Source organism: Cajanus cajan, chromosome 10 (assembly GCF_000230855.2).
Source record: "Cajanus cajan strain Asha chromosome 10, NIPB_CcT2T_4, whole genome shotgun sequence".
Taxonomy (NCBI): Eukaryota; Viridiplantae; Streptophyta; class Magnoliopsida; order Fabales; family Fabaceae; genus Cajanus; species Cajanus cajan.
The window spans coordinates 45507957-45534031 of NC_138526.1; the positions used below are offsets into that span (position 1 = coordinate 45507957).

Below are 26075 nucleotides of genomic sequence, written 5' to 3' on the forward strand. Positions count from 1 at the left end.
TTCCATGTTACATTGCACTACGTAAAAGCCAACTAACTAAAAAGGAATATGTGCGTCCTCAAACCCACAGGCTCGCCGTTTGTATGGCACTTGTAGAATACCAAAATGCTCTCTGCACATTCAATATTTAATAATGTCTGGTGAATGCTTCCCAGAACCCAAGTATATATAGCCTCCTATAAAAGTCCAAACTCGCTACGTCACCCATTATTTTTGCAATCTAAGTATACACTAACAAATAAAAAAATTGGCCCCAATAATCAAACAGAAAGTGCAGACGCCCTTACTACAAAAAATAATCATAATAATAATTTATATATTAATATATAGTACAACTCTAGTATAAAAAAGTTTGTTGGAATCATATTGCCAATCCCAGGTAGCTTGCTCAATGAAAATAGTAAAACTAAAAATATGCTTCATGTGATATTAATAAAATAACTTTTATATAGACCATGATATGTATTTTTTTTTAAAGCAAATTGTATTTTAGACGAATAAAACTACTATATATGATATATAAATCTTTTCTTTTAAATAAGTAACACAATGTATATACTCAAAATTTGTACTTAAGGCCACTAATTATTTGTATCAATATAAGCTCGATGGTATTTAATAAATTATTTTATAAATAAATAATTTAATAATGAGTTATGTGTCATTAAAATAATTTAATTATATGTTAAAATTTAGATGATGTTAAAAAACTACTTGATTGATTACAAAAGAATATTTTCTCATTTGTTAATGACTAAATCAAACTCTTATTGTTGGCATATGAAACCTCCCACATACTATTAGGATAAACCATAATGTATTTGTTATATTAAACTTTTATCTAATATTATCATGCATACATTGTGTCTATTATTTTCAAATACTAATAAATTATGAATGAATAATATAAAAGTCTTTAACGATACATATAGTATAAATATTTTTATTTATCATCTAATTAGAAATCATGTATATGTATGGTAAGTTTGATGAGTTTCTAGTCAGTTAGACACACAATATAAAGTAACTCCTTTGGGTTTTTGAAATTACAAATCATGTAAATATTAAAAAGTATCAATGATTAATTTAAATTAAACCTTGTTCCAGTAATACAAACATTTTAATTAGTTGAATGGTTGTTGAATATATCTTAATTAGTTAGAAGAATTTTTTTTACTGAAAAAGTTTTTTTAAATAAAAATATTTTCAAAAATTCTTCTAAACTGTATTTAAATAGTTTCTTAATCCCAAAAATTAACTTATAAAGTGAAAAATATTAATTAATTTATATATTATTTGTTATAATATTTAAATGCACATACGTCCCCTCACTCAAATACCCTCTATAAAACAAACTCTCTGTTGCCTCATGCTTTTCCTAAGCCCATAGGTTGCGGATTACCTGCCGTGATTTTTCTCTAACAAACTTTCCCTCCTTCATCTCAAAACTGAGGGAGTGTTGGCTAAGACATTATCAAACACACTCCCAATTCATTTTCGCTCTTGGCATCAAACACATTCATAAGGGTTGAGGCTGCACGAAATGACCTTGCCTAGCGTGTTTAGTGCCAAAGTTATGGACAAATGTCACAACTAAAGAAAGTTGGAAAAGAAGATCCAAGAAGGGTGGTTCATTCTTTGAAAGTGGCACTTGCCATAACCGTTGTTTCATTATTTTACTATGTTAAGCCTCTTTACAATGGTTTTGGTTCATCTGCAATGTGGGTAGTTTTCACTATCTTCGAATTCTACGTAGGCAAGTTTTTTCTTGATTCACACAAATATAGCACCAAACGATAATACACCATGTCGACATGATTTTCTTACTAACGAGCAATTTGATTGTGTGACACATGCAGGAGCAACGTTAGGAAAAGGTTTTAATAGAGGTTTTGCAACATTTTTAGCTGGTGCCATGGGGCTTGGATCTTATTACATGGTGAACTCAATGTCAATGGGACATATAGTGGAACCGATACTTCTTGGAGCCTTAATTTTTCTAATAAGTAACGTCTACTTATCTTATTGAATTTCACATTTTCACTACTAAGAAAAATCCAATTAGATAATGATAACATTTGAGTTATTAATTGCAACTGCAGGAGTCACCTATTTTTGATTTTTGCCTCAAATGAAAGCGAGATATGATTATGGGTTGCTGGTGTTTATTTTGACATTTTGCATGGTGTCTGTTTCAAGCTACAGAGACTGGGAGATATTAGACATTGCACTGAAAAGAGTAATCACAATCCTTACAGGTGGATTAATTTCTATATCAGTAAGCACTTTTGTGTTACTGGTATGGGCCGGTGGCGATCTTCATAATCTTGAGGCAAAAAATATTGAAAAATTAGGCAATTTTTTAGAAGGTACACATAATACATATATCTTCCAATTTTGTAATTTGGCTTAATTTAGGCTCATTCTTTTGGAGTTATGTACATGAATTAGGTCCAATGTTGATCATGCACTTAAAATTGCAGGTTTTGGAGAGGAATATTTCAGAACATCAGAGGTTGGAGATTCAAACAAATCATTTTTGCAAGGATATAAAAGTGTTCTTAACTCAAAACAAGTTGAAGAAAATTTGGTGAGGATGAGAAACCCAAATTATGTGACGGTGCTACACTTCCCATATCACAATGTCTTACTTCTTAATTAAAAGTATTTAAATCATTTTTGCAGGCCAATTTTGCAAGGTGGGAACCCTGTGATGGTGGCTTCAGATATGGTCATCCATGGCAACAATACTTGAAGATTGGAAACCTGTCAAGACAGTGTGCCTATCGTATTGATGCTCTTAATGGTTTTCTTAACTCTACCAAGGTACTAATTGACCTCACATTTTATTGTGTATCAAATATTGTTACTGAAATGAAATGACTTAATTTTATAATGTTTAATTTTAGACACTAATAGAAATCAGAAGCAAAATACAAGAGTCATGCATGAAGATGAGCACAGAAACAGGAAAAGCTTTAAAGAAATTAGCAGTGGCAATACATAAAATGATTCCACCATCTTCTGCAGACACTCACATTGCCAAATCTAAGGTTGCTGCTACCAGCCTCAGATCCATTATTAAGACAGGATTGTGGGAAGAGACCAATCTCTTTGATGTTATTCCTGTTTTGACTGTGGCTTCTCTGTTGGTTGATGTGGTTTCTTACACTGAGAGATTAGCATATTTAATACAAGAATTAGCCACCCTAGCAAAATTTGAGAACAACATACTACCATAAAATATTATGAGTTGTTTTGTTTATCGTCTGTTTTCCCCCATGCATGTGCGCCTACAGTACAACATACTACCATGCATGCTGGTGGGCAAAAGAAAAATGTTATGAGTCGGTTTGGTTTAATAAAATGGAGGAGTGGAAAAGGTTTTAATGGAGTGTATGAAAGGGAAGGATATTAGAAATTCTGGTCGATTAGGATGAGGGAAAAGAAAGATTTTAATAATGAAAGGAAAGAGTAGTTTTTCTTTTTCTTGTTTAATATTTTAAAAAATAATTTATATTTATATTTTTTTAATTTTAAATTTAAAAACCTAAAGAATGATATTTTAGACATTTTTTTAAATATTTAAAACTTGTTTCCCACTTCAAATCTTGGAGAAGTTAATGGTGAAGAATTTTACTCTCATGTTTGATATAACTCTTCATTCCTCAACATGTCACATACTTTATTACATCATGTATAATATCACATTTTATTACACACTTGTATCTTATATTTGCGAATTGATTTTTTTATTAATTTAATTACCTTTTTATCCTATAATTTGATGAATTTTATCTTTTAGTATTTATACATGTAATTTTTGTTTTCTTTTAATTTTTATAATTATATAAACCTTTAATTTTAGTTCTTGTAGAAATAGATGACATGAAAAAATAAAAATAAAAATAATATAAACATAGACTAAAATAGAAGTTTTTAAAAATATTTAGGTATAAAAGTTATAAAACTACATGAGTCAAAAAAGATAAGAATTAAGGCAAAAGACAGTATCTCTCGTTAATTTTTTTTAAGGTCTCTTTTAAAGAGATGAGTGACTTATGTTTATTTTTCCATAGAGATAAATGTGAATTTGAATCTTTAATATTAGAGCCCGTATGTACTCAATAAATTTCTTAAATCATTTAACTTGTGCGATAACTAAAGACTATTTAAAACCAGAAAAGAAAGAAAGAAACAAAAGAAAAGGATGAAGTGCATAGTATCTGATGTCTCTTTTACGACCAACATGCATATATACACCATACCCCTATGTAGCATTTCATCTTTTAGTTTTACCCTATTTGCTGCCCCTCGATTGTTAGAAATCTGAGATTTGTATTTCTAGGAGAAAAAAAGAGAGGAAGAAACAAAGAAAGAGAGAACAAAGCGAAGGAAGCAATCAAAATATTTGAGACGAATAAAACTACTATATATGATATATAAATCTTTTCTTTTAAATAAGTAACACAATGTATATACTCAAAATTTGTACTTAAGGCCACTAATTATTTGTATCAATATATGCTCGATGGTATTTAATAAATTATTTTATAAATAAATAATTTAATAATGACCTAAAAAACTATTTGATTGATTACAAAAGAATATTTTCTCATTTGTTAATGACTAAATCAAACTCTTATTGTTGGCATATGAAACCTCCCACATAATATTAGGATAAACCATAATGTATTTGTCATATTAAACTTTTATCTAATATTATCATGCATACGTTGTGTCTATTTTTTTCAAATACTAATAAATTATGAATGGATAATATAAAAGTCTTTAACGATACATATAGTATACATGTTTTTATTTATCATCTAATTAGAAATCATGTATATGTATGGTAAGTTTGATGAGTTTCTAGTCAGTTAGACACACATTATAAAGCAACCCCTTTGGGTTTTTGAAATTACAAATCATCTAAATGTTAAAAGGTATCAATGATTAATTTAAATTAAACCTTGTTCCAGCAATACAAACATTTTAATTAGTTGAATGGTTGTTGAATATATCTTAATTAGTTAGAAGAATTTTTTTTATTGAAAAAAGTTTTTTTCAATAAAAATATTTTCAAAAATTCTTTAGACATGTATTTAAATAGATTCTTAATCCCAAAAATTAACTTATAAAGTGAAAAATATTGATTAATTTATATATTATTTTAGTTATAATATTTAAATGCACATACGTCCCCTCACTCAAATACCCTCTGTAAAACAAACTCTCTGTAAAACAAACTCTCTGTTGTCTCATGCTTTTCCTAAGCCCATAGGTTGCGGATTACCTGTCGTGATTTTTTGTATCAAACACACTCCTTCTGCATTTTCGCTCTTGGCATCAAGCACATTCATAAGGGTTGAACAATTTTCATTAAAGCTGCACGAAGTGGCCTCTGAAGTCACCAAAGGTTGGCAATGGTTAATGGCCTTGCCTAGCATGTTTAGTGCTAAAGTTATGGACACGATGTGACAACTAGAAAGTTGGAAAAGAAGATCAAAGAAGGTGTTGAGCACGGAGGGGGTTACCACACATATACACACGTCTCCACATTGGTGAGATATTGTCCGCTTTGGGCCCAAGCCCTCAGGGAGGGAGACGCCTCCCCATCGTTAGGAAGACTTTCGACACAAAAGATCCCAAATCTGGATCCACCTGCCAGCCATCATATATACTCGTCGAGCCAGTCACTTGACTAGACTATCGGCTCTGATACCACTGGTTGAGCACGGACGGAGGGGGTTATTGCACATATACACGTCTCCACATTGGTGAGATATTGTCCGCTTTGGGCCCAAGCCCTCACGGTTTTGCTTTTGGACACACCCAAAAGGCCTCTTCCATATTTCATGCGCACGTTACATCATATAAAGTCAACTTTTGTTGCAACCTGTTGGGGTTATTTATATTGGTATTTGTCTGAGGGGATATTGTATCAGTGTTATTTTTATAAGGTTATTACACAAACATTCTCCACAATGATGAGATATTGTCCGCTTTGGACCTTAGCCCTCACGGTTTTGCTTTTGGTCATCACCCAAAAGGCCTCTTAATCATTGAAGTATGTTTGTATTATATTAGTTGTTATTTGTTGTGTTATTTTATCGATGTGGGACTTGTTTGTATCCCAACACAACCATATTGTCATTCCCAGGTTGTGTGCTCTAGTCTCTAGTCTATTATAAATACAATATGGGACAACGAATCCCTTCAAAACTGAGGGAGTGTTGGCTTCAAGACATTATCAAACACACTCCTTCTCCATTTTTTCTCTTGGCATCAAACACATTCATAAGGGTTGAACAATTTTCGTTAAAGCTGCACGAAATGGCCTCTGAAGTCACCAAAGGTTAGCAATGGTTAATGGCCTTGCCTAGCATGTTTAATGCGTAAGTTATGGACACGATGTCAAAACTAAAGAAAGTTGGAAAAGAAGATCCAAGAAGGTGTTGAGCACGGAGTGGGTTACCACACATATACACACGTCTCCACATTGGTAAGATATTGTCTGCTTTGGACCCAAGCCCTCAGGGCGGGACACGCCTCCCCACCGTTAGGAAGACTTTCAACATAAGAGATCCTAAACTTGGATCCACCTGCCAGCCATCATACTTGTTGAGCCGGTCACTTGACCAGACCATCAGCTCTGATACCACTTGTTGAGCACAAACGGAGGGGGTTATCACACATATACACACGTCTCCACATTGATGAGATATTGTCCGCTTTGGGCCCAAACCCTCACAGTTTTGCTTTTGGACATCACCCAAAAGGTCTCTTCCATGTTTCCTGTGCACGTTACATCATATAAAATCAACTTTTATTGGAACCATATTGTCATTCCCAGGTTGTGTGCTCTAGTGTATTATAAATACAATATGGGACAACGAATCCCTTCAAAATTGAGGGAGTGTTGGCTTCAAGACATTATCAAACACACTCCTTCTCCATTTTCGTTCTTGGCATCAAACACATTCATAAGGGTTGAACAATTTTCATTAAAGCTGCACGAAATGGCCTTTGAAGTCACCAAAGGTTGGCAATGGTTAATGGCCTAGCCTAGCATGTTTAGTGCTAAAGTTATGGACACGATGTCAAAACTAAAGAAGGTTGGAGAAAAAGATCCAAGAAGGTGTTAAGCACGGAGTCGGTTACCGCACATATACACACGTCTCCACATTGGTGAGATATTGTCCGCTTTGGGCCCAAGCCCTCAGGGCGGGACACACCTCCCCACCGTTAGGAAGACTTTCAACACAAGAGATCCCAAACCTGGATCCACCTGCCAGCCATCATACTCGTCGAGCCTGTAACTTGACCAAATCATCGGCTCTGATACCACTTGTTGAGCACAGACGGAGGGGTTTATCGCACATATACACACGTCTCCACATTGGTGAGATATTGTCCACTTTGGGCCCAAGCTTCACGGTTTTGTTTTTAGACATCACCCAAAAAGCCTCTTCCATATTTCCTGCGCACGTTACATCATATAAAGTCAACTTTTATTGGAACCATATTGTCATTCCCAGGTTGTGTGCTCTAGTCTATTATAAATACAATATAGGACAACGAATCCCTTCAAAACTGAGGGAGTGTTGGCTTCAAGACATTATCAAACACACTCCTTCTCCATTTTCGCTCTTGGCATCAAACACATTCATAAGGGTTGAACAATTTTCATTAAAGCTGCATGAAATGGCCTCTGAAGTTACCAAAGGTTGGCAATGGTTAATGGCCTTGCCTAGCATGTTTAGTGCTAAAGTTATGGACACGATGTGACAACTAGAAAGTTGGAAAAGAAGATCCAAGAAGGTGTTGAGCACGGAGGGGGTTACCACACATATACACACGTCTCCACATTGGTGAGATATTGTCCGCTTTGGGCCTAAGCCTTCATAGTTTTTCTTTTGGACATCACCCAAAAGGCCTCTTAACCAATGGAGACAAGTGGGTATATATAAACTCATGTCCATCCTCTTGTTTGAACGATGTGCGACTTTGCTTGCATTCCAATAGAAGGGTGGTTCATTCTTTGAAAGTGGCACCTGCCATCACCTTAGTTTCTTTATTTTACTATGATAGATTTAGAACAAATGTATAATGAGGTGGAATTAGTTGAAAAAATAGTTAAGTAAAAGAAGAAAGGATATTTGAAGGAACAAGGCACAAATTTTGTATTAAGTTGAAAAATAGTGTAAAATGTAAGATTTGGTAGTTAGGTAAATAGCACTTAGGTTGTATTGTATTTTGGAAGTACGCTCATTGCACGGAAGCTATGCCTATTTATAGGCTTTGAACCACCAACTATCAAAAGGTGATTTTGATTTTTTTATTATTTACTTCATTCTAGACATTTGGTTCTAGAATTATCTAACATTTTCTTACAATATAAGTGGATAACTTCCGATGCTTCTTCCCATTTCTATACATTTCTAGAATTTTTTTAGAAATTTGCAACATTTTAACACTTCTCCTTGATGCAAATTTCTATAACACCAAGCATAGTTCGTAGTTGTTCAAACTTCGCTTTTGGTAGTGCCTTTGTAAATATGTTTGTAACTTGATCTTCTGTTGAGCAGTATTCTAGTTGAATTTGCTTAGTTGTCTCTGCTTTTCTGATGAAGTGATATTTGATGGCTATGTGTTTCGTTCTTTGATGATGAACTGGATTCTTTGCCATTGCTACTACTGGTCTGTTGTCACGGTATATAACAGTCGGTCCATCTTGTTGTTCACTCATTTCTTCAAGTATTCTCTGTAGCCATATTGCTTGACTTGTAGTTTCAGCAGCTGCTATATACTCCGCTTCAGCTGTTGATTATGCAATTGTTGCTTTCTTCTTTGACGCCCAAGAGAAAAATCCAGATCCTAGTGAGAAGGCATATCCTGATGTACTCTTCATGTCGTCTATTGATCCTGCCCAATCACTGTCGATATAGCCAATCATCCTTGATTTGGTCATTGTTTTATACCATATACCAAACTCCCTTGTGCCTTGTAGATATCTCAATATTCTTTTTCCAGTTCCATAGTGAATTTGACTTGGTTTTTGCATGAATCTTGATAGAAGACTTGTAGCGAACATGATGTCTGGTTGTGTAGCTGTCAAATAAAGTAAACTTCCAACTAGACTCCTATATTGGGATGCATCTGCTTCTGGTGCTCCATCCACTTTTTGTAGTTTCTCATTCATCACTAGCGGTGTACTTACAGGTTTGCATTCGTACATATTAAATTTTATCAGTAAAACTTCTGTATATTTCTTTTGTGAGATGAATATTCCATCATTTCTCTGACTTACCTCTATACCGAGGAATTAACTCATCAAGCCAAGATCAGTCATCTCAAAGGTCTTCATCATGTCTTCTTTAAACTCCATCATCATATTTGTATTGGTTCCAGTATAAATAAGATCATCTACATATATAGAGAGTAAGAGAGTATGCTGACCTTGAGTCTTGATGTATAGTGTAGGCTCACTTTTACTCCTCCTAAATCCATGATCAGTGAAGTACTAGTCGATCTTGCTATACCATGCTCGAGGAGCTTGCTTCAGGCCATATAAAGCTTTCTTCAATCTCAACACTTTGCCTTCATGGCCTTTAATCACGAATCCTGGTGGTTGCTCCACATAGATCTCTTCTTCGAGTACTCCATTTAGAAAGGCAGACTTGACATCTAGTTGATAGATGTTCCATCCTTTATGTGCTACAAGAGCTATTAAAGCTTTTATTGTGTCTAGGCGTGCAACTGGAGCAAATGTCTCATTGTAGTGCACTCTTGGTTGTTGTGAATAGCCCTTAGCGACCAATCTTGCTTTGTGCTTTTGTATAGTTCCATCAGGATTAAGCTTTGTTTTATATACCCATTTTACTCCAATGATATATTTTCCATGAGGGCAATTTATGAGCTTCCATGTATTATTCTTCTCAATCATTTTAATCTCTTCTTCCATAGCCTTGACCCATACTTATTGGTTTGCTGCCTCTTTAAAGCTTCCTGGTTCAAGTATGGCCAAGTTGCAGGTTTCATATATATCTACCAGTGATCTAACTCGTCTCGGAGTAAACTCAGGTGATGATTCTTCTTGTTGTGGTACTATTCTTGGAGATTTTGGAGAGATAACAATGTCTTGATTGTTGTCTTCCTGACTTGATGTAGTTGGTTGATTGATGGGCATGTATATAGTCTTCTTCTCAATTCAATCTTCTTCCCAGTTCCAAGTAGCATTTCCATCTACTTCAATATCTCTACTGATTGTTAGCTTCTTTGTCTGAAGATTGTAGACTCGGTAACCTTTTGATTGTGAGTTGTATCCCAAGAATATGCCTCGTACGGTCTTGTCTTCTAACTTATGCCTTTTTTCATCTAGCACATGAATGTAGCAAATAGATCCAAAGACCCTTAGGTGCTTAGTTGATGGCTTCTGCCCGCTCCAAGCTTCTATTGGAGTCTTATCCTGAACTGCCTTAGTAGGACATCTGTTGAGTAGGTAGACTGCAGTGTAGACTGCTTCAGCCCAGAATGTATTTGGCAGTCCTTTCTCCTTCAGCATCGATCTTGCCATTTCCATGACAGTGCGATTCTTTCTCTCTGACACACCATTTTTTTGTGGAGTATATGCGACTGTAAGTTGTTGCTCTATGCCTTCATCTTCGCAAAATTTGTCAAACTCACGAGATGTATACTCCTTACCACGATCACTTCTAAGTACTTTTATCTGTTTTCCACTTTGCTTTTCGACAAGGGCCTTGAATTTCTTGAATATTCCAAAGACTTCTGACTTTGTCTTCAGAAAATAGACCCACGTCATTTTAGAAAAATCATCAATGAAGAGGATGAAATACCTATTGTTGGTGTGTGATGGTGTCCTCATCGGTCCACAAACATCTGTATGAATTAACTCCAATAAGTTTTTTGCTCTCCATGCTTTGCTTGTCGAGAACGGCAATCGGTGTTGTTTGCCGAGGAGACATCCTTCACAAGCTTCATTATTTTCCTTTAGGGTGGGTAGATCTCTCATCATACCTTTCTGATGTAGAAGCTTTAAGGCATGAATATTGAAATGACCAAATCTCCGATGCCAAAGCCATGAGTCGTCAACTTCTATCTTCATGGCAATATTAGTTCCAGGTTTGAAGCTTATGGGAAAGCTTTTATTTCTCTTCTCCATTTTTACTTGGCCAACCTTTAACCTTTTACTATCATAAATTTTGCATATATCTCTTTCAAAGAGAAGAGAATACCTATTTTCCATCTTCTGACCAATGCTTAAAAGATTTTCTTTAAGATTGGGAACTAGTAAAATGTCCTTGATGAGTCTCGTACCTTTCTTTGTCTCCACCATGACAGTGCCTTTGCCTTGAGACTCCACCATGGTGTCGTTTCCCAGTCGAACTTTGACTTTGACGGAGTTATCAATGTCTTTGAAGATGCTTTGGTCGTTGGCCATATGATTGCTGCATCCACTATCCAAGTACCAGCTTTCTTCTATGCTAGGAGATTCTTGATTTGCATAGAATAGATGTTTCTCCTGATTACGCTCTTTGGCAAAGTTTGCTTGATGCTTATTTTTATTACGACAATACTTCTCCACGTGGCCGGGTTTATTGCAGTAATGACGTATTGGCTTCCCACGATGCCAACAGTCTTTTTGTGCATGTCCTGACTTATTGCAAATACCACACGAAGAATATTTATCTTTTTTGTTTCTAGAGAAATTTCTAAAATATTTGTTTCTAGAACATTCTCCGACATTTTTCTTTCCTCCATCTTCTTTATTTCTAGACTGTAATTTAAGCTTTGATTGAAATTCATTTTTAACTGAATCTGTATTGACACGACTATTTAATCTTGCTTCGTGCGCTCCGAGGAGACCAATTAATTTATTCACCGGTAGAGAAGATGGATCCGAGGAAGTTTCTATGGAAGCTACAATGGAATCATATTTTTCCGTGAGAGTGATAAGAATTTTTTCTACCACTCTCTTCTCCTTAATTTCTTTTCCATATAATTTCATTTCCATATAATTTCATTTTATTAACTATTTCTTTTATTCTTCCATAGTATTCTTCAATGGTCTCGGATTCCTTCATTTTAATGGTCTCAATTTCTCTTCTTAGATAGTGTAGCTTGACGAAGCGTACCTGTTCATTGCCTTCAAATTCTTCTTCCAAAATATCCCATGCCTTTTTTGCAGTATCTGTGTCCATGATCCTTCTAGCGATAGTTTCTCCCACAGCTTGTTGAAGAACAAACAATGCTTGGGCATCCTTTTGTTCACAGTCTTCTAACTTCTTTTGCTTCTCCTCGGACAGAGTGATAGTATTATCTAGTTTTGTATAACCAGATTGAACGATATCCCACAGTTTTTGTGAGATAAAATATGTCTTTAGTTTGAACTTTCAAAGATCAAAATTTTCATCAGTAAAAACTGGTAAAGGGACAAATGAAAAATTAATGGTATTGGAGGCCATAGATCAAAGAAAAATGTTTATAAGTATAGAAGGGAATTTTAGAAGTAGTTGGGTGATTTTTCTACACCCAATAGATGACTGAACGTAGCTCTGGTACCACTGATAGATTTAGAACAAATGTATAATGAGGTGGAGTTAGTTGAAAAAATAGTTAACTAAAAGAAGAAAGGATATTTGAAGGAACAAAGCACAAATTTTGTATTAAGTTGAAAAATAATGTAAAATGTAAGATTTGGTAGTTAGGCAAATGGCACTTTGGCTGTATTGTATTTTGGAAGTACGCTCAATGCACAGAAGCTATGCCTATTTATAGGCTTTGAACCACCGACTATCAAAAGGTGATTTTGATTTTTTTATTATTTACTTCATTCTAGACATTTGGTTCTAGAATTATCTAACATTTTCTTACAATATAAGTGGATAGCTTCCTATGCTTCTTCCCATTTCTATACATTTCTAGAATTTTTTTAGAAATTTGCAACATTTTAACATACTATGTTATGCCTCTTTACAATGGTTTTGGTTCATCTGCAAAGTGGGCAGTTTTCACTGTCATTGTTGTCACCAAATTCTCCGTAGGCAAGTTTTTTCTTGATTCACACAAATATAGCACCAAACGATAATACACCATGTGGACATGATTTTCTTACTAACGAGCAATTTAATTGTGTGACACATGCATGAGCAACGTTAGGAAAAGGTTTTAATAGAGGTTTTGCAACATTTTAGTGGAACCTATACTTCTTGGAGCCTTAATTTTTCTAATAAGTAACGTCTACTTATCCTATTGAATTTCACATTTTCACTACGAAGAAAAATCCAATTAGATAATGATAACATTTGAGTTATTAATTGCAGTTGCAGGAGTCACCTATTTTCGATTTTAAATGAAAGCGAGATATGATTATGGGTTGCTGGTGTTTATTTTGACATTTTGCATGGTGTCTTTTTCAAGCTACAAAGACTGCGAGATATTAGACATTGCACTGAAAAGAGTAATCACAATCCTTACAGGTGGATTAATTTCTATATTAGTCAGCATTTTTGTGTTACCCGTGTGGGCCGGTGGCGATCTTCATAATCTTGAGTCAAAAAATATTGAAAAATTAGGCAATTTTTTAGAAGGTACATAATACATATATCTTCCAATTTTGTAATTTGGCTTAATTTAGGCTCATTCTTTTGGAGTTATGTACATGAATTAGGTCCAATGTTGATCATGCACTTAAAATTGCAGGTTTTGGAGAGGAATATTTCGGAACATCAGAGGTTGGAGATTCAAACAAATAATTTATGCAAGGATATAAAAGTGTTCTTAACTCAAAACAAGTTGAAGAAAATTTGGTGAGGATGAGAAACCGAAATTATGTGACGGTGCTACACTTCCTATATCACAATGTCTTACTTCTTAACTAAAAATATTTAAAACATTTTTACAGGCCAATTTCGCAAGGTGGGAACCCTGTCATGGTGGCTTCAGATATGATCATCCATGGCAATAATACTTGAAGATTGGAAACTTGTCAAGACAGTGTGCCTATCGTATTGATGCTCTTAATGGTTTTCTTAACTCTACCAAGGTACTAATTGACCTCACATTTTATTGTGTATCAAATATTGTTACTGAAATGAAATGACTTAATTTTATAATGTTTAATTTTAGACACTAATAGAAATCAGAAGCAAAATACAAGAGTCATGCATGAAGATGAGCACAGAAACAGGAAAAGCTTTAAAGAAATTAGCAGTGGCAATACATAAAATGATTCCACCATCTTCTGCAGACACTCACATTGCCAAATCTAAGGTTGTTGCTACCAGCCTCAGATTCATTATTAAGACAGGATTGTGGGAAGAGACCAATCTCTTTGATGTTATTCCTGTTTTGACTGTGGCTTCTCTGTTGGTTGATGTGGTTTCTTGCACTAAGAGATTAACAGAGTCAATACAAGAATTAGCCATCCTAGCAAAATTTGAGAACAAGGACTATAAAGTTGCGCAAAAGCGCCCAACGAGTCCTCGCCATGAGGAAACTCCATAACAACACAACAGTGGACCACATCATGTTATTGCTATTAATTAACCAACCTTCTGCAATCACATAGTCGGAATTCCTAGGTGCTTGCATTTTACTTACTAATTGATAAATTAATCATTCAGTTAAATGCAAGTTGATATAAATTAAAGCCCAAAATAGGAAAATTAAGCTTAAAGTATTATCAACATTTATAAAATACGTACACACATAAAAGAGTCTTATACAAAGTTTAGTCATTGTTTTCTTGATAGATACCTTGTTTCAATACAAAGATAAAAAATAAAAAAAATCATAATTAAAAAAAAAAAAAAGAGTGGAGTGTTTTTTTTCTCCAAATTTGACTTTTTTACATGTTTGTTAATTAATTTTTGTAATCAATGGCATGTGGATATGTTGAATATAAAAAAGTATAGTCTTTTAATGTTATGTTTATTTAATTTTTCCCTTCGATAATTCATCTTGTTTGAGTGACAAAGTACGAAGTAAAATTATCATTTTATTTGTGTTTTTTTAATGTCTGGTGAATGCTTCCCAGAACCCAAGTATATATAGCCTCCTATAAAAATCCAAACTCGCTATGTCACCCATTATTTTTGCAATCTAAGTATACACTAGTTCTAACAAATAAAAAAATTGGCCCCAATAATCAAACAGAAAGTGCAGACGCCCTTACTACAAAAAATAATCATAATAATAATTTATATATTAATATATAGTACAACTCTAGTAAAAAAAAGTTTGTTGGAATCATATTGCCAATCCCAGGTAGCTTGCTCAATGAAAATAGTAAAACTAAAAATATGATCTTATGATATTAATTAATAAAGTAATTTTTATATAGACCATGATATGTATTTTTTTTTTAAAGCAAATTGTGTTTGAGACGAATATGATAAATCTTTTCTTTTAAATAAGTAACACAATACATATAATTTGTATTTAAGACCACTAATTATTTGTATCAATATATGCTCGATGATATCTAATAAATTATTTTATAAATAAATAATTTAATAATGGGCTATGTGTCATTAAAATAATTTAATTATATGTTAAAATTTAGATGAAGTTAAAAAACTATTTGATTGATTACAAAATAATATTTTCTCATTTGTTAATGACTAAATGCATATGAAACCCCCATATAATATTAGGATAAACGATAATGTATTTGTCATATTAAACTTTTACCTGATATTATCATGCATATATTGTGTCTATTTTTTTTAAAATACTAATAAATTATGAATGGATAATATAAAAGTCTTTAATGATACATATATATTATACATGTTTTTATTTATCATCTAATTACAAATCATGTATATGTATAGTACGTTTGATGAGTTTCTAGTCAGTTAGACACACATTATAAAGCAATCTCTTTGGGCTTTTGAAATTACAAATCATGTAAATGTTAAAAAGTATCAATGATTAATTTAAATTAAACCTTATTCCAGCAATACAAACATTTTAATTAGTTGAATGATTGTTGAATATATCTTAAGAATTGGTTTGGATGTAAATTTAGAAGAATTTTTTATTGAAATTTTTTTTTTCAATAAAAATATTTTCAAAAATTCTTCTAAACATGTATTTAAATAGTTTCTTAATCCCAAAAGTTAACTTATAAAATCAAAAACATTGATTAATTTATATATCATTTTAGTTATATTATTATCGTGGAAATAGGAAGGGCATAAGGTTCTTTATCTTTTAACTTTTTTCTTCTTTTAGTAGAACATTTAAGTGTAAGATTGCTTAGGCAATTGAAAATAAAATTGCTTTCAACTCTAAGAAATATTGAGAGCAGTTTTCGAAAATATTAGAGGCATTTTTCGGTGGGTTTGAAGGAGGGCAACTACTATAAATAGGATATGAAATTATGGATATCAATGAGAGGGTATCGGCTAAGGCATTATCAAATGCACATATTATTGAGCACTCAAGGTTCATATATAAATGTCTTTATATTGGTATGATATTATTTATTTTAAGTCTAAATTTTCATGATTTTGATTATCTCTTAAAAAAACCTTATATATATATGAATGGAAATTATATGTATTTTATAAACTTTTATTTCTCTCAATAATCTAATGATGTGAGATTTTATTTTTATTTCAACATTCTCCCATAAATAGCAATGATTAACGGTCTTGTCTAGCAAGTTTACTACTAAGATAATAAAAATGATGTCACAACTAAAGAAAGTGGTAAAAGAGGATTCAAGAAGGTTGAATTATGCTTTGAAAATTGTCATCACCTTAATTTCCACATTTTACTATGTGAATCTTCTTTTTAATGATTTTGGTTCTTCTAAAATGTATACAATTTTCACTGTCATTGTTCTCTCTGAATTCTCCATAAGCAAGTTTCTTTTTCCTCCAAAAAAAAAAAACACAAATTTAGCATTAAAAAAAAGTATATATAGAGAGAATTAAGAATGTGTTATGTGGTTTTTTGGTTTCTGATTCACGAGCAATTTGGTTGTGTGATACATGTAGGAGCAACACTTGGAAAAAGTTTAAATAGAGGTTTTGCTACATTTTTGGCTGGTGCTCTGGGACTTGGATCTTACTACCCGGTGAACTCGATTTCAACAAAACATACAGTGGGACCTGTACTTTTTTGAACCTTAATTTTTCTGATAATAAGTAATGTCTACGTGTCCAATTGAATTTCACTAGCTAGTTTTACTAACAGCTAAAACATGACACAAATAAGATTTGAATTATTAATTGTAGCTAGAGGAGTCACATATTTTCAATTTTTACCTCAAATGAAGGCAAGATATGCTTACAGGTTGTTGGTGTTTAATTTGACATCTTGTTTGTGTCAAGCTATAGAGACCATGAGATACTAGACATTGTATTGAAAAGGGTAATCACAATCATCTCGGGTGGTTTAGTTTCTGTGTCAGTCAGCATTTTTGTTTGTCCCATATATATGGGTTGGTGGTGAACTTCACAACCTTAAATTGAAGAATGTTAAAAAACTAAACAACTATTTAAAAGGTACATGTATATACCTATATTCCAATCTTGTAAATTTGGAACAATTTAAGGGCACTCTTTTGGAGTTATGTGATGGGAAGAGGCAAGTGAAGTGAAGCTTGTTCTTCCTTTTCCTTTTTCACCAAGCGGATCTTCTTTCTTGATCAACGAATCCAGATTGCAATACAAATTGAGAACAAGAAATAGATGAATCTCTAGGCTAAGATGGAAGTATCCTAGCAAGAAACTCAAAGGATTGCCCACGGACTAAGCTTAGAACTTAGAATTCCTAAGGCTAAGGCTATGGATTTTTGAGAGACTTGGTTGAATGAATTTTCAGAAATCTCTATTATGATTCAAAGTGCTGAAATGTGCAATTTATAGGCTAAGGAAGCAAGCATAATGGTGTCAACTCAAGGAGCACAATTGGCGCCAAAAATTTGAATTTCAAATGGGATTTGAAATTCAAATTTCTTGGCAACCCCATGTGCACGTCCAAGAGCTAATTCCATGTGCATTAAGGTTGCATTTAGAGTTAATTTGATGTTGATTTGGGTGGTCCATGTGCAGCATCATGTGGGTTAGCCCATGTACACCAAATGCAACTCAAATTACTCCTAAATGTAACCTTAATTTTAGCTAACTTTTCTTAATTAAACTTTCTCTTTATATTCTTATTCTAATGACCTAAATACAATGGCCAACCTGTCACAAACATTAAGAAATAATAAAAGAAATAAAATGAGCCCATTATTGAGTACCAAAAGCCCAAAGGCCCATAAAGCCAAAAAACAGGCCCAATAAGCCTATAGCCCCAAAAAATGCTAATCTAAGTAGTTCAAAATACAATACCAAAACATATAAAATCTATACTAATATAATATATACAACATAGAAGAAAATGGATGTCTCAATGGTGTGGCCCATGTGAGAAGCAACTTGGGCCTTCCAAGCCTACCGGACCTATTGGGCTTTGACTAGCCCAAATCTTCATGTCTAGCTCATTCCTCTTGGATCCTTCAAGATATCACCTCTTGCCCTCCTAGGCATGATTTCATCATCGTGTGTATGAAATGGGTCCAATATTTTATAATTGACAATGGACATCAAAACAATATAATTGCAAGTAGGGGTGGGTATACGGACCGGTCCGGCCCGTTTAAGGCCCGGTCCGTAAAACCCGCGTTTTAATCGGGCCGGATAAGTCTGGTCCGTAAAATAAATGGACTTATTTTTTAAGTCCGTATCCGGCCCGCTAAAATCCGCGGATAACGGACCGGTCCGCGGGCCTAAATAATGGTTTAAAAAAATAAATTTTTTAAAAATAAAAATACATAAAATTAGAAGAAAAAAATATTTTTTATTTATAAGCTAAAATTTATCAATAGTTAAAATGGTTTAAAATATTAAATATTAAAATATTAAAATAAAAATAATTACAAATACTTAAATAATAATAGCAAACTTTCAATAATAAAAGCATCAAAATGTCATAAAAATCATTCAAATGACAAATATATACCAACTAAACATAATTTTAATGTCATAATAATTTTAAAATATTAAATACACAACTTAATATTAAAATCATAATATTTAAAAATATTAAATGTGAAGTCCGTGGACTAGCCCGCGAGCCCACGGATTAAATCCGCCAAGTCCGCAGACTTAACGGGCCGGGCTCAAAAATTAGACATAATCATACGGATTTGAAAAAAACAAGTCCGTTATCCGCGAAATCCGCGGGCTTACGGACCGGTCCGCGGACCCGGGTCCATCTACCCACCCCTAATTGCAAGCTTTAGAGAGGAATATTTTAAAAAGAAAAAAAAAAGAATATTTTAAAATAATTAAGTTGAGAATCAGATATAAATAATTTTGGAAACAATCTTAATGTAAATGAAAATTTTCAAAATGATTAGAAATATAATATTTATCAAATATAAAAACAAGTTATAAATAATGATAAACTCACATGTCAAAAGAAAAAATTACAATATAAAACGTCTTTCATATTTATAATTATGTTTTAATCAAAATATTAATATTGAATAATAAATAGTAATTTACTATATTACAAAGAACATAGTACCATGAAAAATAAAAAAATATTTTTTTAACAATATTTTTCTCTTATATGTTAAATTTTTACAACATAACATTTGTTTATCCAAACTCGCTCTCTTTTTAGAAGCAGTTTCTGTGGTCGGTTTAGTAGTGGTGGGGAGTTTAATATATATATATACATAAATTTTAGGTTATAGTTTCGTTGTCATCATTAAAAAAAATGTCATCTTTATTTATTTATTTTTTAATTGCGGTCTTTAGTTCATACTTCATAGTCCCGTATTTTACAACAAAACCGGATTCGTCTGTAAAAAAAAGTGCATTCACGATAAAAACCCAAATTGAGTTGAAGTTGCTAGTCCAAATCATTCTCGAAATGTTCTTGATATATTTTGTTTGATTATAAAGGAAAAGAAAGAGGAAAGTTATTTTATATAATCATACAATAATATTTTTATGATACTAGTTTTTTATTTATCTCTTTCCGTCCCATTACCCTTTTATTACAGACTTTTTTCTCTCTTTTTTATACAAACTATTATATAAAACTATTATACATCTATCGCTTATAAAAAAAAGATTAGTAGAGAACGATGGCTGTGTTGCTAATGTTAAATTAATACTTTAATTATGATAAGGAAATCTCGCTTTCTGGGGCGGACTCAAGTTTTCTACCATTAGTCCATGATTTTGTTAATTTAAAGGTACTTTGATAAACCTTTAGAGAGTAACTAAGAATCATAAATAGTAAAGTTTCTTGACCTAACAAACTCTGTTTAAAAAGGTATACAAATAGGTTAAAATGTAATTGACCACTCCAAATTTATTTGTAAGTGTGAAGCACTTAACAAAATATATTTTTTCTTCAATATTGTTATTTATATTAAAAAATATTTTTCATTAATTTTATAACTTGTTAATTCTAATAAATATTTCCACGTTAATTAAGTCCACAAAGGAAAGTAATATAGAACATAATTAAAACTGAAAATGGAAATTGGAAGATGACATGGTCATTGCTATGGGATTTGAAAAGCATGATAAGTGATAGGCGTCGAAAAACCCTTCAAAGTTATCATCATTACTATCAACAGGATCAAATCGATTTCACTAACCAAAACCACGATTTCCTCAAAATCTACACGAGGGTTAATTTGATTCCGCTTGTATATATGGCACGTGCTCCTCTGGTTTAGGGTTTTAATTTGGAATATTTTAATTGCCATAAACAAAAATGGAGGCTCTAAGATCAATTAATGCTTTTCACAGCCAGCGCATTAGTTGACGGGAAAATTTTCAACTAAAGGCAAATTCAGGAATAGTGCATATGAAAAAGAAAATTATAGGAAATTTTCTCATTTTTTCATAACTCTAAATAGATATTATCATAGGAAAAGTGAAAAGTTTTCTTTGATACATTGTGTTTGCCTAGTACATCCGTGGGGCAAAATTGAATAATACATGACAAACGATGGTTGTTCCAGATACGAATGTTACTTCGCTCCAAGAATCTCTTGTTCACGTAGTCGTGTAATAATTCAACTTATAATATCGTTCTTCTACTTCCATGGTGTAATTAGAAGTTCTTATCCTACAAAATCAGTTTGGAAGGTTAATTATTTTTTGTTGGCTATGAATAACACTAGTGGACGTAGAATATATGGCAAAAGGCAACTAAAAAGGCATATGCGTCTTCAAACGTGGTGGCTCGTGGCTCGGCGTTGTATGGCACTATTAAAATGCCAATGAAAGCACTAGTAGAATACCAAAAAGCTCTTCTCTACATTCAATTTTTAATATCTAAACAATGGTTCGTGAAGTATTTAGCCTCCTTCAAAAATCAAAATCTCACTACGCCTCCCACTCCCACTAATGGCAATGTAAGTGCATAGTTTGAACAAATAAAATTGCCTCATGAAACAGAAGAACATGCAAGTGGAGGCGTCATTATTTAAATAATCGACTATATTACATAGTATTACACTAGTCATATAAAGTCAACTTTTGTTGGAACCATAGTGTCATTCCCAGGTTGTGTGCTCTAGTCTATTATAAATACAATATGGGACAACGAATCCCTTCAAAACTGGGAGAGTGTTGGCTTCAAGACATTATCAAACACACTCCCAATTCATTTTCGCTCTTGGCATCAAACGCATTCATAAGGGTTGAACAACTTTCATTAAAGCTGCACGAAATGGTCTCTGAAGTCACCAAAGGTTGGCAATGGTTAATGGCCTTGCCTAGCGTGTTTAGTGCTAAAGTTATGGACACGATGTCACAACTAAAGAAAGTTGGAAAAGAAGATCCAAGAAGGGTGGTTCATTCTTTGAAAGTGGCACTTGCCATCACCTTAGTTTCTTTATTTTACTATGTTAAGCCTCTTTACAATGGTTTTGGTTCATCTGCAATGTGGGCAGTTTTCACTGTCATTGTTGTCTCCGAATTCTCCGTAGGCAAGTTTTTTCTTAATTAACACAAATATAGCATCAAAGGATAATACACCATGTGGACATGATTTTCTTACTAACAAGCAATTTGATTGTGTGACACATGCAGGAGCAACGTTAGGAAAAGGTTTTAATAGAGGTTTTGCAACATTTTTAGCTGGTGCCATGGGGCTTGGATCTTATTACATGGTGAATTCAATGTCAATGGGACATATAGTGGAACCTATACTACTTGGAGCCTTAATTTTTCTAATAAGTAATGTCTACTTATCCTATTGAATTTCACATTTTCACTACTAAGAAAAATCTAATTAGATAATGATAACATTTGAGTTATTAATTGCAGCTGCAGGAGTCACCTATTTTCGATTTTTGCCTCAAATGAAAGCGAGATATGATTATGGGTTGCTGGTGTTTATTTTGACATTTTGCATGGTGTCTGTTTCAAGCTACAGAGACTGCGAGATATTAGACATTGCACTGAAAAGAGTAATCACAATCCTTACAGGTGGATTAATTTCTATATCAGTCAGCATTTTTGTGTTACCCGTATGGGCCGGTGGCGATCTTCATAATCTTGAGTCAAAAAATATTGAAAAATTAGGCAATTTTTTAGAAGGTACATAATACATATATCTTCCAATTTTGTAATTTGGCTTAATTTAAGCTCATTCTTTTGGAGTTATGTACATGAATTAGGCCCAATGTTGATCATGCACTTAAAATTGCAGGTTTTGGAGAGGAATATTTCGGGACATCAGAGGTTGGAGATTCAAACAAATCGTTTTTGCAAGGATATAAAAGTGTTCTTAACTCAAAACAAGTTGAAGAAAATTTGGTGAGGATGAGAAACCCAAATTATGTGACGGTGCTGCACTTCCCATATCACAATGTCTTACTTCTTAATTAAGAATATTTAAATCATTTTTGCAGGCCAATTTTGCGAGGTGGGAACCCTGTCATGGTGGCTTCAGATATGGTCATCCATGGCAACAATACTTGAAGATTGGAAACCTGTCAAGACAGTGTGCCTATCGTATTGATGCTCTTAATGGTTTTCTTAACTCTACCAAGGTACTAATTGACCTCACATTTTATTGTGTATCAAATATTGTTACTGAAATGAAATGACTTAATTTTATAATGTTCAATTTTAGACACTAATAGAAATCAGAAGCAAAATACAAGAGCCATGCATGAAGATGAGCACAGAAACAGGAAAAGCTTTAAAGAAATTAGCAGTGGCAATACATAACATGATTCCACCATCTTCTGTAGACACTCACATTGCCAAATCTAAGGTTGCTGCTACTAGCCTCAGATCCATTATTAAGACAGGATTGTGGGAAGAGACCAATCTCTTTGATGTTATTCCTGTTTTGACTGTGGCTTCTCTGTTGGTTGATGTGGTTTCTTGCACTGAGAGATTAGCAGAGTCAATACAAGAATTAGCCACCCTAGCAAAATTTGAGAACAAAAAGCACCCAACGAGTCCTCGCCATGAGGAAACTCCACAACAACACAACAGTGGACCACATCATGTTATTGCTATTAATTAACCAACGTTCTGCAAACTTATCACATAGTCGGAATTCCTAGATGCTTGCATTTTACTTTTTAATTGATAAATTAATCATTCAGTTAAATGTAAGTTGATATAAATTAAAGCTCAAAATAGGAAAATTAAGCTAAAAATATTATCAACATTTATAAAATACGTACACACATAAAAGAGTCTTACACAAAGATTAGTCATTGTTTTCTTGATAGATACCTTGGTTCAATACAAAGATAAAAATAAAAAATAAAAAATAAATAAAAAAAAAGTGGAGTGTTTTTTTCTCCAAATTTGACTTTTTTACACGTTTGTTAATTAATTTTTGTAATCAATAGCATGTGGAATGTTGAATATAAAAAAGTATAGTCTTTTAATGTTATGTTTATTTAATTTTTCTCTTCGGTAATTTATTATGTTGGAGTGACAAACTACGAAGTAAAATTATCACTTTATTTGTGTTTTTTATTTTCAGCGGCTGTTTTAGGCTAATTCTAACTTTCCAAATACGTTAGAGTGTCAATTTCATTCGCATGGGTTATTGGCTTTCCAACGCGACACAACGTTAAATCAAACAGTCTATATAATGAAACATCCAGATTAAAGAATAAATTCATTGATTAAGAAATTTTACAATATTCACAGTGAATTTGCAAGTTAAAAGAAATATGATTCCAGTACTTAACATGAATAATTTTGCTGTGAATTTCCTAAGTAGACTTTATAAATTGGTTGTACTTGAAAGTGTTTTATAAATGGGTTCTTAGTAAACTTATCTAGAGAATCTATTATAAGTTGTTATTTCAGTAACTTTTTTTTAATTTTTTATTCTGACTCTAATTTTTAAACTCTCGTTAATTGTCTAGTTCAGCGAATCCAAGAGAAAAATATTTTCAAATTGACCAACATCTCAATGTCATTCATTTTCCTCTTGTATATGTTTGATTTGGGTCTTCATTTTCTTTACAATGGTTTAAATTTTCCCTTTGCTTATGCACCAATAACGGTTCGCCATTTTTTCCGTCGTCGCATGTAAAACGTTCAGTGCCAAAGTCTAAGAAGAGTTCTGGTTGTACTTCAATATATATATATGCTTCATTAAGGCCTTACACAATCTTGAGCCTTTTCCCACTTTGGACAACACAAAGATGATAAAGAAACTTGACAAGATGAAGCTAGGCGAGTCATTTATTCCTTTAAGGTGGGATTGGCGCTAGTATTGATTTCAATTTTGCAACATTTTCATCCAAACTTCTATGGTTTTAGTTCTAAATTCTAGTATAATATGGTCAGCTTTAATCTTTTGAATTATTTGTGGGTGAGTTACAATTTAGGAATTCTTCCTCAATATGTAAATTATAAAAAATGTTGGACTTTTTGACTCTTGTGAGACTTTTTTACAAATTGTTTATGTAAATGAGATTGTTTTCAAACATATTACATCTTTGAAACAGTTTTAAACCGTATTACTGTAGATTATAACAATATTTGTGACAAGTGACAATTTTTTATGAATCATTAAACTTGAGTCATTGTAATCTACAACGACATATGCTGACTTTACTAAAGGTCGATAGTTATATATATATAGTTATGAGTCATAATTACAATAATTTTTTTGTGTATTGTTGTGGGCCATAATTATAATATTATTTTTGTCGTTGTAGACCACAACTACACTATTTTTTTTGTGTGTTGTTGTGGACTATAACTACACAAAAAAAAAAAGTTAAATTTGGGTCATTGTAGCCTATAATGGTTCCCAAATATTTTTTTTTTGACCATTAAGGCTACATGACACATTTTAATTGACAAAATGTGCAATGAAAGAAAAAATTAAACCAAAATCACTATAACCCACAACAATCCTTGAAAATTTTTGTTTGACCATTAAGACCATGTGGTACATTCTAATTAGTAGAATGCACAATAATAATAAAAAGTTAATCGAGATCATTATAACCAAAAACAACCACAAAAAATTAATATTAATGGGAAACACTATATTCCACAACAATCCCCTACATGTAAGAAAAAAAAAGGTGTTATTGTCCACAGCAACCCAAAAAAAAATTTATTGAAAAAAGTTATAACTCATAGTGACCCCTACATATTAAAAAAAAAAATAAGAGTCACCTTTTAGTCCACAACAATCCCTAAAAAGTAATATATATATATATATATATATATATATATATATATATATATATTTAATGAGAGCGTTATAGTTTATAGTGACATATGTTAACTCTAATCAAAATCATTAGTCCACAATGATTTTTGTTAGGTCAAAAAAATGTTACGTATCACTGTAGCCCACAGAAATATTGTTTAAAACAATCTCAAAAATATAATATGTTTCAAAATAACCCTATTTATATTAAAAAGAATTGTAAAAATTTCCACGAGGGCTCAAAAAGCCAAAATGCTGAGACAATGAGGTACGCATGGTTTGTATTATTTTTCAGGTCCAACAGGCGG

General features: G+C 32.7%; 1 protein-coding gene and 2 pseudogenes across 1 annotated transcript; all 3 read left to right on the forward strand.

Moving 5' to 3' along the window:
* Window positions 1-1543: 1543 nt before the first annotated feature.
* On the forward strand, window positions 1544-3544 carry LOC109788749 (aluminum-activated malate transporter 2-like; annotated as a pseudogene).
* A 9360-nt stretch (window positions 3545-12904) lies between these two features.
* On the forward strand, window positions 12905-14947 carry LOC109788748 (aluminum-activated malate transporter 2-like; annotated as a pseudogene).
* A 6076-nt stretch (window positions 14948-21023) lies between these two features.
* On the forward strand, window positions 21024-25409 carry LOC109788747 (aluminum-activated malate transporter 2). The gene is made up of 6 exons (XM_020347564.2): window positions 21024-22045; window positions 22149-22295; window positions 22386-22658; window positions 22771-22877; window positions 22973-23113; window positions 23197-25409. The coding sequence occupies exons 1-6, from the start codon at window positions 21652-21654 to the stop codon at window positions 23596-23598; spliced, it is 1464 nt and encodes a 487-aa protein (XP_020203153.2). The 5' UTR covers window positions 21024-21651; the 3' UTR covers window positions 23599-25409.
* The last annotated feature ends 666 nt before the right edge of the window (window positions 25410-26075 follow it).